The sequence below is a fragment of the Drosophila biarmipes genome, chromosome X (genome assembly GCF_025231255.1).
Source record: "Drosophila biarmipes strain raj3 chromosome X, RU_DBia_V1.1, whole genome shotgun sequence".
Lineage (NCBI taxonomy): Eukaryota > Metazoa > Arthropoda > Insecta > Diptera > Drosophilidae > Drosophila > Drosophila biarmipes.
Window position 1 is genome coordinate 901,163 of NC_066611.1, and position 16,529 is coordinate 917,691.

The 16,529-nt window shown below is 34.8% G+C and overlaps 1 protein-coding gene across 3 annotated transcripts; it reads right to left on the reverse strand.

Moving 5' to 3' along the window:
* Nucleotides 1-680: 680 nt before the first annotated feature.
* Nucleotides 681-15,766, reverse strand: LOC108033342 (protein suppressor of forked). Of its 3 annotated transcripts, XM_044093157.2 has the most exons (10): nucleotides 15,705-15,766; nucleotides 15,402-15,570; nucleotides 15,018-15,340; nucleotides 12,103-12,378; nucleotides 11,741-12,044; nucleotides 11,279-11,470; nucleotides 10,626-11,039; nucleotides 10,441-10,548; nucleotides 1,066-1,366; nucleotides 681-1,004 (listed from the first exon to the last, which is right to left on the reverse strand). In XM_044093157.2, exons 2-10 carry the CDS (start codon nucleotides 15,435-15,437, stop codon nucleotides 757-759), a joined length of 2,202 nt encoding a protein of 733 aa, XP_043949092.1. In that variant the 5' UTR covers nucleotides 15,438-15,570; nucleotides 15,705-15,766; the 3' UTR covers nucleotides 681-756. The 3 variants fall into 3 exon arrangements, 2 of the variants coding, with proteins under 2 accessions (XP_043949092.1, XP_043949094.1); XM_044093159.2 differs by lacking the exon at nucleotides 15,705-15,766 and having other exon boundaries at nucleotides 11,279-11,472; nucleotides 11,656-12,044; nucleotides 15,402-15,671; XR_007763923.1 differs by lacking the exons at nucleotides 681-1,004; nucleotides 15,705-15,766 and adding an exon at nucleotides 6,796-6,915 and having other exon boundaries at nucleotides 1,264-1,366; nucleotides 15,402-15,670.
* Nucleotides 15,767-16,529: the final 763 nt, after the last annotated feature.

A 16,529-nucleotide genomic window follows, 5' to 3' on the forward strand; every position in this document is an offset into this window, starting at 1 on the left:
CAAAATCTTATAAGAGGTGACATTGATTCTGCAGATCTTTTAAACCACCTAACATTCAATGTTCCTGTTACACTAACACGAAACTATTATCCTCTAAATTTGCCACGATGTAAATTTTCGTCTGCACGAGCCCTTTGGCGTTCTATGTAATAACTATAACAACCTTTATAATTTAATTTGCATTTCAACTTCTATCCCGGTATTAAAAACTAATATTTTAACTCATTTGCTTCATTCTTAGTTGTGCCTGTTATTTTCATTTGTGTTCCGTCTCTGTATGTTTTATGTATTTTCTTCGCGAACTCGCATTTTTTGCCTAAATTGATAAAATGGCCCCGCGCGTGCTTGGTGTCGTTGGGCCATTTGTTTGTACTGTTCGAAGTGCATCAACGTCCATATATATATGTCTGTTCCAATTTCAATGGATAACATACATGCGATAAACACAAAATGAAATTATTTGTGTTTAATTTTAATAATTTTTTTTTTTAATAAATTGAAACAAATGAAGCATAACAATACGATTTTGGTGGCCGGATTTCCAGAGAATGTCTTATATTTTAAATTTATAATTTAAAATGGAATATATACTTAGGAGTCGGAATCCCTAAGATCTGTACCCTACCATGATGGGGAAGGCAAACGCGTTCCCAAACATCCTGGAAAACAACCACATCCTGTATTGTTTATTTTTCGTATATTTATTGTAAATGCATTATTCAAAAAATAAGTGGGAATATATCTGTACCGCGGAACTTAATTTGACTTTGCAAAACGCTTAAGCTGCCGCAGGCGATAAATATCGTGGGTGGGCGGCACGGCGGTCTGAAGTTCTTCGTCACTGTCATCGCCACCAGGCAACAGACGTCGCCGGCGCGGTGGAATGGCCGTTACACTATGCTGAACACCCGTATAAGTACTTGTGTCCACAATCCAGTGCACTGACTTGGCCAAATCAAAGATTTTTGGCGACAATTCATTGTCTCCATTCGGTTGCGGTGCAGCTTAATGGCAGAATACAGTAATGAATAAAAATAAAGGTAATACAAAATAAAGACCACTCACAGTCGGGCAGATTAAGCCGCATAAAGATGTCAAAGAGCAACTCGACGCTGACAAAGGGCCCGCGAAAGGAGTTTGGTGGGGGCAGGGTAGCACACAAAGCGGCCAGAGCTGATGGTTGCGGAAATACACCTCCGGCAAGTGGATGGGCACCAGGATGAGCGCATGGTCGCGGCTTGAACGGAATCATCTGAGAAAAATCCGGACGTGGTAGAGGGGTAGCAGCCTCACTATCCGTCTCGACCTCTCCGGTGTTTTGGGTTTGAACTCCTCCGCCTACCTTGTTCAGGATAATGCCAACATTCTGAAAAAAGAGTTGTTATTTAATACGCAGTAGTTAATTATACGGCGCGCATTAAGTTTACCAAAATACATTATAAAAAAACAACATTATGGGGTAAATATATTATGAAACAAGAAAGGAAGTTAGGTTGTTACCCTTGCAGTTATAAGAAACACCATGTCAAATTTTTAAGGATTGTTGCTGACTTCAGTGATATTCAAAAAATTTTTTCATCTTTCAACTAATTAAAAAATGGTATTTCCAAGCTTAGAAGGTTATATGTTAAAAAACACAAAAGATGTAATTTTTATACCCTTGCAGAGAGTATAATAATTTCAGTCACTGCAACGCAGTGAAGGAGACGTTTCCGACCCCATAAAGTATATATATTCTTGATCATCGTCTTATTGCTCCCATAGGAACTATCGGGGTGTTTTTTAACATATAACCTCCAACGATTGAAAATAACATTTTTTAATTGGTTTTGAATTTCGAATTAAATTTTATCAAAATCGTATATCATATAGCTGCCATAGAAACGATCCGAAAATTAGTCGGATAATATGAAAAAATTATATCTTTAATGTTTTTTAACATATAACTTTCTAAGCTTGGAAATAACATTTTTTAATTAGTTATTAATTTTGAATTATATGTATGGCTGCCATAGATACGATCGAAAAATTGGTGAAAAAATAATATAAAACAAATTATAACTTTGATGCATTTTGACATATAACCTATTAAGCTTGGAAATAAAAATTTTTTATTAGTTCTGAATTTCGAATTAAATTTTATCAAAATCGGACGACTACATCATATATCTGTAATAGGAACGATCGAAAAATTTGTGAAAAAAATAATATGAAACAAATTATAGCCTTGGGGCTTTTTGACATATTATCTTATAATAATACAAATTGGACTACTCTAACATATAGATGTAAAAAAAAAAAGGTTTGAAAAAAGAATGAAATATATTTTTTTAATATGACTAAAGTCAGCAACAATCCTTAAAAATTTTAAATGGTGCTACTAAAGTTGATTATTTCTTTTAACTGCAAGGGTATACAAAAAAAATATAAATAAGTTCGTGTCGCAAGCTATAAGCAAAGGCAAAACAATTTTCAAAGATCGTTTTACGTCCATTGCACGCTTGTTTACGTGGGGAAAGAGCGACGGCAAAGCGAATAGAAGCCGAAAAGGTGATGAATTTGTCCAGTTATTGTGCATTCAAAAATCGTTAGCTGTGGTTAAATCGTCACCACTTTTTATAAAAAAAATCAGAAGTGATTAAGGGGTCGGTGATGATCTTTTTGTATAAAGCGTTTAGAAATCGCCACCCTTTCAATTTAAAAAAGGGTTTTCAAAAAGTTGTAGAGAAAATGTTTTTCGGCTTACTCGTTTAACGACCCATAGCACAGAAATTGTGATCTAAAATTGCCCTAGAATTAATTTAAGTTTTATGAATGCAATTGATTATCGTATTGCAAATGTTTGGTGCCAATCAACGCGTATTTCGGGAATGAATATAAATTGAAAGACCCGTAAATTTTAAACTTTTTCTACTATCGCCGCAATGTCTCCTGAATACAAAAAAAAAAATATTTTCTAAAACAATAAGATCGAGCGTTGCAAAAACCGACCCACTTAATTAAATTCGTAACTTATTTGAAACATATTTTATATAAACAAAAATGGTTAAGTTTAAATAATAATACCCGTTACTACATCATTCAAAAGTTATTGAAATTACCTTTCCATTATTGCCAAAATTAAGCGAAGCAAGTTCAAGTTACGAGTATATTAACTTTTGTTTCATCAAAATACTTTTGCTGACTAGTGTATGTCTCCATCTCCCATTTGCCCTCTAAGCTGAGTAACGCGTATCTGATAGTCGAGGCACTGATGTCAGTGTTTTTTCGTGCTTTTTAAAAACTTCTTTTATTAGTTTTTTGTTACCGACATGTATTATATTTATTTATTTTTTTTATTTATATCCCAGCGCTACAAGTGCACATTTTGTCGCGCTAGTCACATGGAGCTGATATTTTAAAATATTTACACCATTTTTCACTTATTTAATTAGTAATACTTTTTAAGAGATCTTTAACCCTGTATACAATTTAGTTGAATTCCTAATCGTTTGGTATTGGTACCATAGATTGTTGTATAAACGAATACTATTTATGAAAAATTGCATTCTCTTGTGTTCAAGGGCATATGTCATTTTTCGATATTTAAGATGTCGCTGGGGTAAGTTTATTGGAAAGAATTTTTGGTTCTCCACTCGTCACTCTTTTGTGAAAGAATACAAAAGTTCTAAGATCGATCCAGGAGGGCAAATTAAAGTCAAGTATATTATATATCAGTTGTGATATATGATTTTATTAACGTCTTAAGTTAAACACACAACGGATACATGAATAAAAGACTATAGTTAATAGTTAGCTTTTATAGTTTCCGAGATTTCTGATACAGACTTTCCGACGAGTCTAGTATACCCTGTTACTCTAAGGTTAAAAGATCATTCGGCACGTTTCGTAGGGAAAAATCTATATCCAAGAAAACTTTTATTAATATTACATGTTTCAAAAATAAATAATGTTTATAATTCGCTTTTTTATCATGAATGCCACGAATAAATTCATTAACTTATTTTGGCCCGTACAAAATGTAAAATGGAGATTAAAAAATATTTATTGTATACATTATTTGGTGTATTGTTATATTAATGATAATAAGTAATCTAAATTTATACGATGCCGAATTCAATTTGTGGTGCGCAAATAACTTAACGCTACGCAGACCAGGTGGCAACGCTCTTTGGCTCTTGCATTAGTGCCCAAAAAGCACTCAGTAACTTTGAAAATAAATTTTCCGTTTCTTATTTGCCGATTGTAAATGAAGAATTATAGTTTATCCAAAGAGAATATAAACACTAAGAGGTGTAACGAGGAGCAAGAAAATGTACGGATGCAGCGTCATTTTTGTCAAACTCGACTCACACGTATTTATTCTACTTAGAGTGCCGTTACTTTACTTCTTCCTCTCTCGCTCATTTGCTCTCTCGCTCACGGCACTCCGAGCTGCCGTTAAGTCAAAATTCAATTTTTGTCCCATTTGTCGATTCTTGAATTATGTTGCCCAAAGGAATCAACCTAAAAGGTAAATTGCGCAAAACATTTCAAAAGGGTTAAGTTAAGTTAAGTAAGTTAGTTGGTGGCCCGCGGATAATGCGATCAAGGTTCGAGTCCACTCTGAGGCGAAGCAGTTTTTTTTTAGCTGTATATTTTTTTTATTTATTTAATTTTTGTTTTTATTTATTTAATTTTCTAGCTGTATTTTTGTGTTTCTTTTTTAAATTTTTGTTGCAGTTTTTTGTTTGTTTTTCAATTTTGTTGTAGTTTTATTGTTTCTTTTAAATTTTTTTGTATTTGTATTTGCACCGAAATTATTTAATCTATTAATGGTTTATCTTTCTTTCAACTTTAAAAATTTATATTGATTAAACAATGTTACAAAAGAAAAAATAGTTGTTTTCAGTCGGTCCGGCAAGATCCGCAGTAAAGCGACTACACCTCTAGCCCACAGCGCCTTGTTACGGCGCGTCAGACAGAAGCGACATTGAGCCAATTTCGCGGCAGAGCAAACGAAATTATACACCAAAAATTTCGCCGTACATTCTGTTGTATGGGCGTTACATATATTAGTGTTTATATTTTCTTTTTGGTTTATCCATCGCGTTGTTTGGTTTGTTTGCATTTTGTAAAAGTGTGTCCAGACTAAAATACCAAATTTTACACGTCTGGCATCTCTAATAAAGCAAATCACGAAATGAAATATGTCGTATAAACAGGGGTTATTTCTATATCGCGCTTTTAAGAAATCGTGATTCCTTTCGTTTAAACATAGTATATATTCTTTTACCTGTTACTCGAAGAGACGGAAAGAAGCTTAAAGGTGGGCTGGGTTAATCTAGTCATGTCTGTCTGTCCATACGTATGAACGTAGAGATCTCGAAAAGTTGGGATTTGAAATGCAGATTCTTTAGTTTCTGGGACAGCGTAGGTTTCCTTCAAATAAAGGAATCGACGCTAGGTCACGCTTTTGCGGTTGCATCATACTTAAACATATGCTGCTTCCAACCCAACCCAAAAATTCACACAAAAATCGCATTAGACAGAGGGTTTTCGTCATAATAGAGTTAGTCGTAAACTAAATGAAAAACAGTACAGTTTTCGCCCGTCACTTTTACGCTCACGCATTTTCGGTCTTTTAACTACATACCGTCATCCGTCTCTCTCTTTTTGGCACATGTGAATGCACTGCAGGTGAGGTATAAAGAGAAAACGAGCGAGAAGCCCCCTCCTGCGCACTACCGATGATTTTCGACGGTTTTAATTTCACGTTAACATAATCGGAATTTTATAATTTGAAGTTGTCATTAAGTGAAATTAACAATCTTAATTCACTTTACGCACGCATACTGTTATTAAAGTAATTCTTTGCAAAAGTGAAAGGTTTATAGAAATTCTTATTTAATTGAAATTAAATTAAATTGTGTATTAGACTACAATTTTCATATTCACCCTTAACACGCAAACCAAAAAAAAAAAAACCAGAAACAAGAAACAAGAAAGGAAGTTAACTTCGGCAAGCCGAAGTTTATATACTCTTGCAGTTCTAAGAAATAAGCAACTTTAGTAACACCATGTAAAGTTTTTAAGGATTGTTGCTGACTTCAGTGATATTAAAAAAAATTATTTCATTCTTTTTTTCAGACCATTTTTTTTACATCTATATGTTATAGTCAGATTTTTATTAAATTGAAATCGAAATTCTTAAAAATATAAAAAATTATATTTCCAATATTATAAGATAGTATGTCAAAAAGCCCCAAAGCTATAATTTGCTTCATATTAATATCCCACCAATTTTCCGATTTTGATAAAATTTAATTCAAAACTAATGAAAAATGTTATTTCCAAGCGTAGGAGGTTATATGTTAAAAACACCAAATATATATATTATTTTAAATATTTTCCGCGATCGTTCCTATGGGAGCTATAAGATATAGTTGTCCGATCCAGCTGGTTCCTGCAATAGAAAGAAGACTTTTGGAAAAGTTTCAGCCCAATAGCTTTAAAAGTGAGATACTACTTTGCGTAAAAACGGATGGACAGACGGACATGGCTAGATCGAATCGTCTAGTAATGCTGATCAAGAATATATATACTCCGTCTCCTTCACTGCGTTGCAAACTTCTGACTAAAATCGTTGTACCCTCAGCAAGGGTATAAAATTTAAAACATTAGGCTGTTAATAAATTATTATCATTATTATTATTATCAATGTCTGCATTTATACCACCCGAAATTTACTATCGACGGACATTTAAAATCTAGTTAAGAATTTACTACCCTAAAATTCGTAATTTTTTAATATACCCGTTTGGCTCCATTTGTCGGCTGTCCTTTCCAACAGAGGAAATATAGTTTTAACTACAGTAAAACTGTGGAGTCAGGACAGGACTGTTCAGAACATTTTTAGCATGACCGTGTTATGTCCTGAAAAATAATGAACTTTTTAAGAGGTTTGTCCTGGTAGTCTTTTAAATTCAGCGGTAAAATCGGCCAAAATCTACGCTCATACAGATAATTTTTGGTGGTTTGTGGGCGTTAGGCTGCATGTGGCAACATTTGTTGTGGACAATTAATAGGTATTGAAACAAGAAAGGAAGTGAGAGTGTATACCCTTGCCGTTATAGGAAATAATCAACTTTAGTAAATAATTTTTTCATATTATTTTCCCACAAATTTTCCTATTGTTCCTAAGACAGCTATATGATATAGTCGTCCGACTTTAATAAAATTTTATTCGAAATTCAAAACTAATTAAAAAATGTTATTTCCAAGCTGAGAAGGTTATATGTCAAAAAGCACCAAAGCTATAATTTGTTATATATTATTTTCCACCAATTTTCAGATCGTTCCTATGACAGCTATATGATATAGCCTTCCGATTTTGATAAAATTTAATTCGAAATTCATAACTTATTAAAAAATCTTGTTTCTGAGCAGAAGGTTATATGTAAAAAAAAACACTGAATATATAATTTTTCATATTATTTTACCACTAATTTCCGATCGTTCATATGGCAGCTATATGATATAGTCGTCCGATTTTGATAAAATTTAATTTGAAATTCAGAACTAATTAAAAAAAACACCGAATATATAATTTTTTTTAATTTTTTTCCCCGATAGTTCCTATGGGAGCTATAAGATATAGTTGTCCGATCCGACTGGTTCCGACTTATATACTACCTGCAATAAAAAGAAGACGTTTGGGAATGTTTCAGCCCGATAGCTTTAAGACTGAGAGACTAGGTTGCGTATAAACGGACAGACAGTGACGCTGATCAAGAATATTTTTTATGGGGTCTCCTTTACTGCGTTGCAAACTTCTGACTGAAATTATTATACCCTCTGCAAGGGTATAAAATCTCACATTTCTAGCTATCGTAGTTTTGGACTGTTTGAGGGCGCTATAGTGGGCCAGGCACTTTGACGTAACAAACATGGGGTGCGCAGAAATCTCTAGAATCTGCAAGCCTAATCCCAGTATTGCAGTTTAGATAGTTTACGAGATCACAGACGGATACGCCTTGATCGACTAGGTCAGTGACTATAAATATATATTTTTACGAAGGTCGGAAACGCCTCATTCTACCTGTTACATACTTTCCGACGAATCTAGTATACCCTTTTACTCTTCATGTAACGGGTACAAAAATTTGTTTGATGCAGTATTACGAATATAAAAAAAACATCTTAATGAGGTAAAAATATAGTGACGATCGAACCTTCAATAAACAAGAGTTCTAATATAAACTTTTGTGACGAAATTAGATCTACTTAATAAATACACTTCCTACACTTCTTACATTCGCCATGCTGTGCTTAGTTTTTGAATTTGATGAGGCGTGCCGAATGTAAAAAATGTAGAAAGTGTATTTATCCACTTTTATTGTTTGAGAAAAAAAAGCTAAAAAATTTGTATAGTAAATATTTTTGTCCAAAATTTTTAAACGGTTGTATTTAGACAAATAATGTTAGAAAAGCGTAAAAACACTTTAAAATACCTTACTAATAACACCTGTAGCATTAGAAGGTCACAAGTTAAGGGTGTACAAGATTTAGCTATTTATAGCTGTTTTCTCGACAAACTATCTAATTTCACCAAAAGTTGTAGAAGTAAAGTTTCTTCTATTAGGCTATTTCACTTCCTTAAATTTCCAGGACCTTCAAATAAAGTTTGGAGTCGCACAAAAAAAGGTCAATGCTAATGCAGTGTAAGATGCTCTGAACTGGTAAATAAAGGTACACTAGATTCGTCAGAAAATATGTAATAGGCAGAATAAGCGTTTCCGACCCCATGAAGTATACATATTCTTGATCAGGATCACAAGCCGAGTCGATCTAGCCATGTCCGTATGAACGCTGAGACCTCGGAGACTATAAGAACGAGAGCAGTCAGACTTGGTATGCAGATTTCTGGGCTTCCTGGGCAGCAGTTTGTTTCGCCCACTCTAACGCCCACAATCCGCGAAAATCTGTAGCGCCTAGAGATTTTATGATAGAAAAAAACTTGCAGCTGAAATGTATTTGTCTCATCAGTATATATCGATTGCCCATTTTTTGCTTAAATGTATTTGCCTTATCAATACCTTTCGATTGACCTAAAAAATACTTCCACGCGCACTCTAACGTCCCCAAACTGACGCCGACATAACATATACCAAAACAGCCGTTAGGTGGTACTTTACAATACTGCTTTGCTGCATATATATCTCAATTTTCCTTTTTCTGCCTCAAGCTGAGTAACGGGTACCTGATAGTCGAGGCACTTTAATATAGCGTTCTTTCTTCTTTTGAATAATAACGTTGACACGGTTAATTTTACAAGAAAGTGTCGTATATCAAAATGTGAGGAATCTCAAGGGCCATAAACAGTAAAATTTAATTTCAAATAGTTAGAGCCGTTTTTGAGAAATCAGAAAAAAACCTAAAAAAAAAGCGTTAACCCATAATTTTTTAACGGTGGTACTAAAAGTATAAAAGTAATACCATATTGAAATACCTTTCCAACGATGTATAGCACAAGCCTGTAGCATTAATGGTTCAAATGTTACAAAGTTTAGCTTTTTATAGCTGTTTTGCTCGCCAAGCTAGCTATTTTTTCTAAAAGTGGTATAACTAATGTTACTTATATTGAGCTGTTAACAAGTCTAGAATTCAGGACTCTAAAATCACGTTTTGGGACAAACAAAATAAAATTAGCATTTTAAGAAGTCACACAAATTCTTCTGTTGCGGATTACTTCATTTTCACTTTTACACTTCCACCGTTCTTTCTCCCAAACCAAGTGATTTTTTTTAAGTTTTTTAACATATATTTATAAGCTTGGATATAACATTTTTAAATAAGTTCTAAATTTCGAATTAAATTTTATCAAAATCGGACGACTATATCGTATAGCTGTCATAAGAACGATCGGAATATTGGTGGGAAAATAATATGAAACTAATTATAGATTTGGGGCGTTTTGACATGGAAGTATTTTATAATATTTGGAATATAATTTTTTATATTTTTAAAAGTTTCGAATTCAATTTTTAAAAAATCGGACCACTTTAACATATAGATGATAAAAAAAATGCTCTGAAAAAAGAATGAAAATTCAATCAATTCATTCTTCAAACTTCAAATAGGAACTATCGGGAAAAAAATTAAAAAAAAAAAATTTCGAATTCAATTTTTAAAAAATCGGACCACTTTAACATATAGATGATAAAAAAAATGGTCTGAAAAAAAATGAAAAATTAATATCTTTGAAATCAGTAACAATTTCTTTGAAGTCGGCAACAATTTTTAAAAATTTCGCATGGTGTTACTAAAGTTAATTATTTCTTATAACTGCAGGGGTATACAAACTTGCCGAAATTAACTTCCTTTCTTGTTTTTCATATCTTCAAGAGGTGTTTTTGTTTAACAAAACAAAATAATAAAGTTTTTTAAAAGCCTACGCACCTCGGCATATCCAATAGACTTCAGCTCGGTGCTGGTGCAGGGATAGAGGTCCAGAAACTTATAACGGTCGACCAACTGGGCAGTCTCTTTGCCCTCGTACTCTTTAAGCTTTAATAAAATATAAATATACAATAATTTGTGTATTTTTATTAAAGTTTAATAATTAATAAAAATACAAAACTCACGTTCTCGAAGATGGCACTGCGCCGACGTTCGACCTTTACGATGCTGGACAGATCCCCAATGTTGGACTCGAATTCAAGGAAGCGATTCCAAACCTCTACACTCTTATGCGGCGACAAGCCGCCGGAGCTCAGTACGCGTTCGAATAAGACCCGCGTGTTGTTGTCCTCGTTCAGATGGGACAGGTAATCAATGTAGCACATTACATACTCTGGACTGCCGCCAAATCGCTTAAGTCCCAATTCGAAGATTCGAAATGCGATTTCCTTGTCCTTCGAACAATAGTACTCCATCAAAGCGGCGGCCACAAAGATGTGATAGCGCGACCGAACGTCCTCGCGTGCCTTCTTAAAAATTCCACGCGCCGACTTAATGCCCTCAGCACGACGGGCAAACTTCATATATTGCACATAGACCTAGAGTATTTGACATCAAGCTTAAAGATTTTTATTCAAAGTGTTTATATCGGCAGTCTCCCATTGATCGAGCATTGAGAATACCTCTGCTCGATCTATGCCGCAAAACGTACAGTGGACAGCGGCGGTCGGCACACACACAGGATGAACAGTAAATTATGCAGGACAAATAACTTACGCAAAATTAAAAAAAATCGTTGAAGTGTGTGCCGACCACTGGTTTACATCTATGTTCGTACCAGTGTGGGGTCAATGTCTGGCAATTGTAATAGCTTGTTGTACATGGAGTGCACCTTTTCGTACTTCAACCTTCCCTCCTCAAAGTCCGCATAGGCGAAATAGAGCAACGCATTCCGGTTTAGTACACCGTTAATAGAGCGCTCCAGAATATTGGCGCACTCGTCTGCAAATATCTTTGCCGCCTGGACGTCCTGAAATATAGGCAAATGCAATTAGCAAAGAAATTTCTGACATTTCACTTAGTTCAAGTAAAACGCGTGCGGCCTGACCAAGGGCAAAGGCGCAAGCAGCGGAAAACGAGGCACCGCGTGCTTCTTTACTCGAGGGGCGACACTTCTTAGCGAACAAGAGACTATGTTTGATTTTGTTTTTGATATTGACGCGCCACCGGGCAAGGCCAAAATCCACTCTATTTGTTTGACACAGGAACGTAGAGAACGAAGGAGAACAAGAGTACGCACGCCTTTCTCGGTGAGCACCCGAGCACTGGTGTCCAAGAATTGGGAAGCCTGGTGCCATACGGCCGGATGATGAGTTAGCACCAGCAAGCATTGTTCTGTAGCGAACATGACGCGACGTGTTACTAGGGCCGTATCTTCAGTCCGCAACGGATTAGACTTCTCGTACGTGATAAAACGCTTCCACAGCTCCACTTGTTTCACCTCCTCCTTGGTGAGGGTTGGCGGAACGGCGGGCAAGTTGCGATTAAGGCCTTTAGTGTGGTATTCCAGTTCCTTGGCCACGCGACGAGCGTTCATGTAGTCCCTGGTTAAGAACATAACTTAAGACAGAAGTTCTAATAAAAGCTACGCAGGAAACGGACTTGGATCGTTCCAGACTCATCTTCTCCGATATTATTGGATTGATATTTTGCTCAAAAGCGATGTAATCCTTCCACAGCTGTTCAATACCCACAATAGGTGTGATTACCGCTTTTTGATAGACACGACGAACTGCAGTGATCTTCTGATTCTCCGCATAATTACCAATGGCTTCAACGCCACGTAAAAAGTAGATGTAATCCTGCCAGATGCTGAACGAGTGCAAATCCATACCGATCTTCTCCAGGGCAAAATCATAAGCTTGAGCCATTTTTTCTCTGGAAAAATGATAAATATATGATATGATAAATATATTTATAAATTTCGATTACATGAAAATATATATATATATATATATATATATATATAAAATCCAATCAAATAAAATCTCTTATTAATGTTTGGGCGTTTGTGGCACTCTGCAAAAACGTTCTTGCGATGCGCAGGAAGCACAAGAATCTGCATGATTAATTCCACATTCTACCTCTTATAAATTTCTAAGTCTCAGCATTAATACGGATAGTTGGACATGGGTAGATCCACACGGCTAGTGATCCTTTACAAGAATATATATGCTTTTTGAGTTCGGAAAAGCTTTAAACCTTTACGTACTCTCTAACGAATCGGGTATTCAAAATTTTTTCTGTCAAATCACCGTAACAAGCAGGCACATTTGAAATGAAATTCTACTGTTATCGTCCGTTTGTTACGAGTGATACATCAATAGTAATTGCAAAAACTGAAAGGATTACTTGGTAAGTAATCCTTTCAGAAAATCAAATGGTCTGGAAGAAAGAGCGAAAAAAGTGTAAAAGTGAAAATGTAGAACATTTGTTCTATTGGGGCCGATGGGGATAAACACCCTCGGCTTTTATCCTGTTATATAGTATTATCACTTTAAATACGTGTCGAATGACATCAACTGTCAAAATCGTTTAACAACGTTTAGCTATAAATAGCTCATTTTTACACCCGTAATTTGTCAATTACTTAAGCTGAAAGCTTGTGCTATGTGTCGGTAGAAAGGTATTTCAAAATACCTTTCAAAGATCATTTGTCTTATTCATTTCTTTTACTTTATAATTATTTCATAAAGTATATGTATATATTCTTGATCAGCGTCACTAGAGAAGTCGATCTAGCCATGTCCGTCCGTTTCTACTCAAACTAATCTCTCAGTTTTAAAGCTATCGGGCTGAAACTTTCATAAAAGTTGTCTTTCTATTGCAGGTATTATATAAGTCGGAACCAGCCGGATCGGACAACTATATATATATATAAATATATAAAATGTAAAAAAAATGATATCTTTGGTGTTCTTTTAACATATAACCTCCAACGCTTGGAAATAACATTTTTTAATTGGTTTTGAACTTCGAATATAATTTAATCAAAATCGAACGATCAGAAAATTTGTGGAAAAAATATATGAAACAAATTATAGCTTTGGTGTTTTTTGACATATAACCTTCTAAGCTTAGAAATAACAATTTTTCATTAGTTCTGAATTTCGAATTAAATTTATCAATATCAGACGACAATATCATATAGCTGCCATGGAAACGATCGGAAAATTTGTAGGAAAATATCAAAAAAAATTATATCTTTGGTGTTTTTAACCATGTAACCTTCTAAGCTTGAAAATAATATCTTTAATTAATTCTGAATTTCGAAGTAAATTTTATCAAAATCAGACGACTATATCATATAGCTCCCATAGGAACGATCGGAAAATTGGTGGGAAAATAATATGAAACAAATTAAAGCTTTGGGGCTTTTTGACATATAATCTTACAATATTGGGAATATCATTTTTTATTTAAATTTAATTTAATAGAAGTCGGACTACTCTAACATATAGATGTTAAAAAAATGGTCTGAAAAACAGAATGAAATAATTTTTTTTTAATATCGCTGAAGTCAGCAACAACCTCTTGCAGTTATAAGAACTCAACCTTAGTTATCACATAGTGTTATTTTTAGGGATTGTCAGGGATTGATATTAGAAAAAAAAATTTCATTTTTTATACCATTTTTTTGACATCTTTACCTTGTTAGGAGATATTTTTGTTTGATTAAATAACACCGCTAATACCATAAATAATCATATAAAAGGTTAAAGAAACGCATTCGAATAATTTAACATTATTCTGAGTAAACATTAGGCATGAAATGTGAAAATTACCGACTAAATCCATAAAGAGGCATCAGAAGTGTGCGGTAATTTTAGAAGGGTTAGGTCGGTCTAAATTGGTATGATCTCATGTCAAAGTTAGTTAGTTCCATCGAATTTAATAATGTTAAAAATTTCAATTTCCAGTTGAAATCACAATTAAACTACACCAGCGGTTGCAGCTCTGATATTGGCAGGAGGCAAAAGTGAATCTTCCTCAATAGTGTTAAAACAAGGCTTTGTAAATTTCCATTCTCTTCATGATTTTTTAGGGCGACAACTACTTACTTGTAAATGAATGCATTAAACTAACAAAAGAAATGGCTTGGAACTTTTTGGAAATTACATTATCCCAAACAAATCGTAAAGAAGATTCTTTCTATGCTTTTTTCTTATTTTTGCAGAGCAACGGTTCCCAATATAAATCCAAGGTGTGCTATTAATGGGCACAGGTCATTCTACAAACAAAAATTGGTTTAGTAAAAATCGTGGCACCAACTCCTATTACTCCAGTGATTTACACGAGGCGTTTTGCTGAAAGTCGAAGTAGTAGGCTTTTTAAGTACACTCATGCTGGGTTTGTTACATATCTGGGTCTAATATGAAACCTAAGTAGTTTTTAAGCCCTGCGGCGGTGGCACGCATACACATCCAGTGTTCAATCAGTTATGGTAGTGCTTATACATTTATTAACTCTATTATCTATAAATTCTGATAATCGAGTAGACACTACCAGCTACTTACTTGTGCGTGCTGAGACCCGATTTGGTTTCCTTCACGTAGGTCAGGTACAGCTTCCAGAGGTCAATGTTTAGGATCTTGACTAGACACCTCTGAAAGAGTTTCTCCACACGTTCGTAGAACCGGCTGCGCATCTCCATCTCGATATATAGCTTCCAGTACCGGGCAGTAGTTGGAAACACATTAACAAGCGATTCATAGAGGCTGCGCACCTCGTGTATGGGACGAGTTTGCGCCTCGCGGATCATTACGCTCCAGGACTCAATATCATAGGGACGAAGCTCTACCACTTGTTGGGCCCGCACCAGGCGCTCCATGCCCCATTCCTTGTGGTCATTGGGTAAACATACGTTTTAACTGACTATTTTAAAAGTACAGTGTACTTACTATATCAATTTTGATAAGGTCTCTGGCAGACGACATTGTGTTGTTTTTTTGACTAAACTGCTGGTTGTGTTGCCGCGTCAATTAGTCGGCGTTTTTCGCGTCTTCCGATACTGTCCTGCTCGTTCTACTTTGAAGATCGGTCCTTCCTTGTCGGCAGACTCCTCGTGATCTTTTTACAGTTTGACATGGGTTGCCAAGTTAAAAAAATTTAATTATTAAAAATTTCCTTTGCAATGCGACTTTGCATCGAAGAAGGTTTAATTTAGAGCAGGGGAAAAATCGATGTTAACATCGATTACATACATTTTTTTCTTTCTGTTTTAAAAAATAGATGTATCGAATCCATTATAAAACATTCCACCACCGAAAGGAGAAGAGGAAAAATACATGCGAATAAGGATAATTTTAATAAAAGTTGGTTTTACTTAATTCATGAAAATTATCATGGGTAAAAACATTTATTACACCCTTTGCACACGGCTCTATTATAGAAACCACTATTGCAGAAACAGCTGATCGGACTAAGCAAATTAAAACCAACGAAGAAGAAGGATAATTTTAATGTACATTCCCCGCGACTATGTAAGATTGTCACGAGTATACAAATACCTCTTTAATCAATTTATCTTCTTATTATTTTTTAACACTGTCCTACCTGATATATATCGTCTGTCAGTGAAAAACACCTTTTGGTCAGCAATCAGTAGCCATTGCCATTATACTGGTCGCCTTCCTGCAGTATCAGCGGTACAACTCCTTTGCCATTCCGCGCCTCTTAAGACCCATGTTGGTAATTTGGGAAACGGTAATGCACTGTAGATGGCGAAGCATCCGCCACACTAGAAGGAAGACTGAACTACAAATTAACATAAATAAAAAGATTCTTTTAAAAATTCATTTTTTTTTTTTGTTCTTTGTGTACTAGCAGATTTGTCTTTTTTTCGACTAAAAGAACTCATAGCCTATTACTATGTTTATACGATAGGAATCACGATTTCTTAAAGCGCGATATATGTAGTAATAACCCCGGTTTAAAAGACACATCGTTTCGTGATTTGCTTTCAGTAGAGATGCCAGACGTGTAAAATTTGGTATTTTAGTCTGGTCACATTTGTAATCTAAATGTAA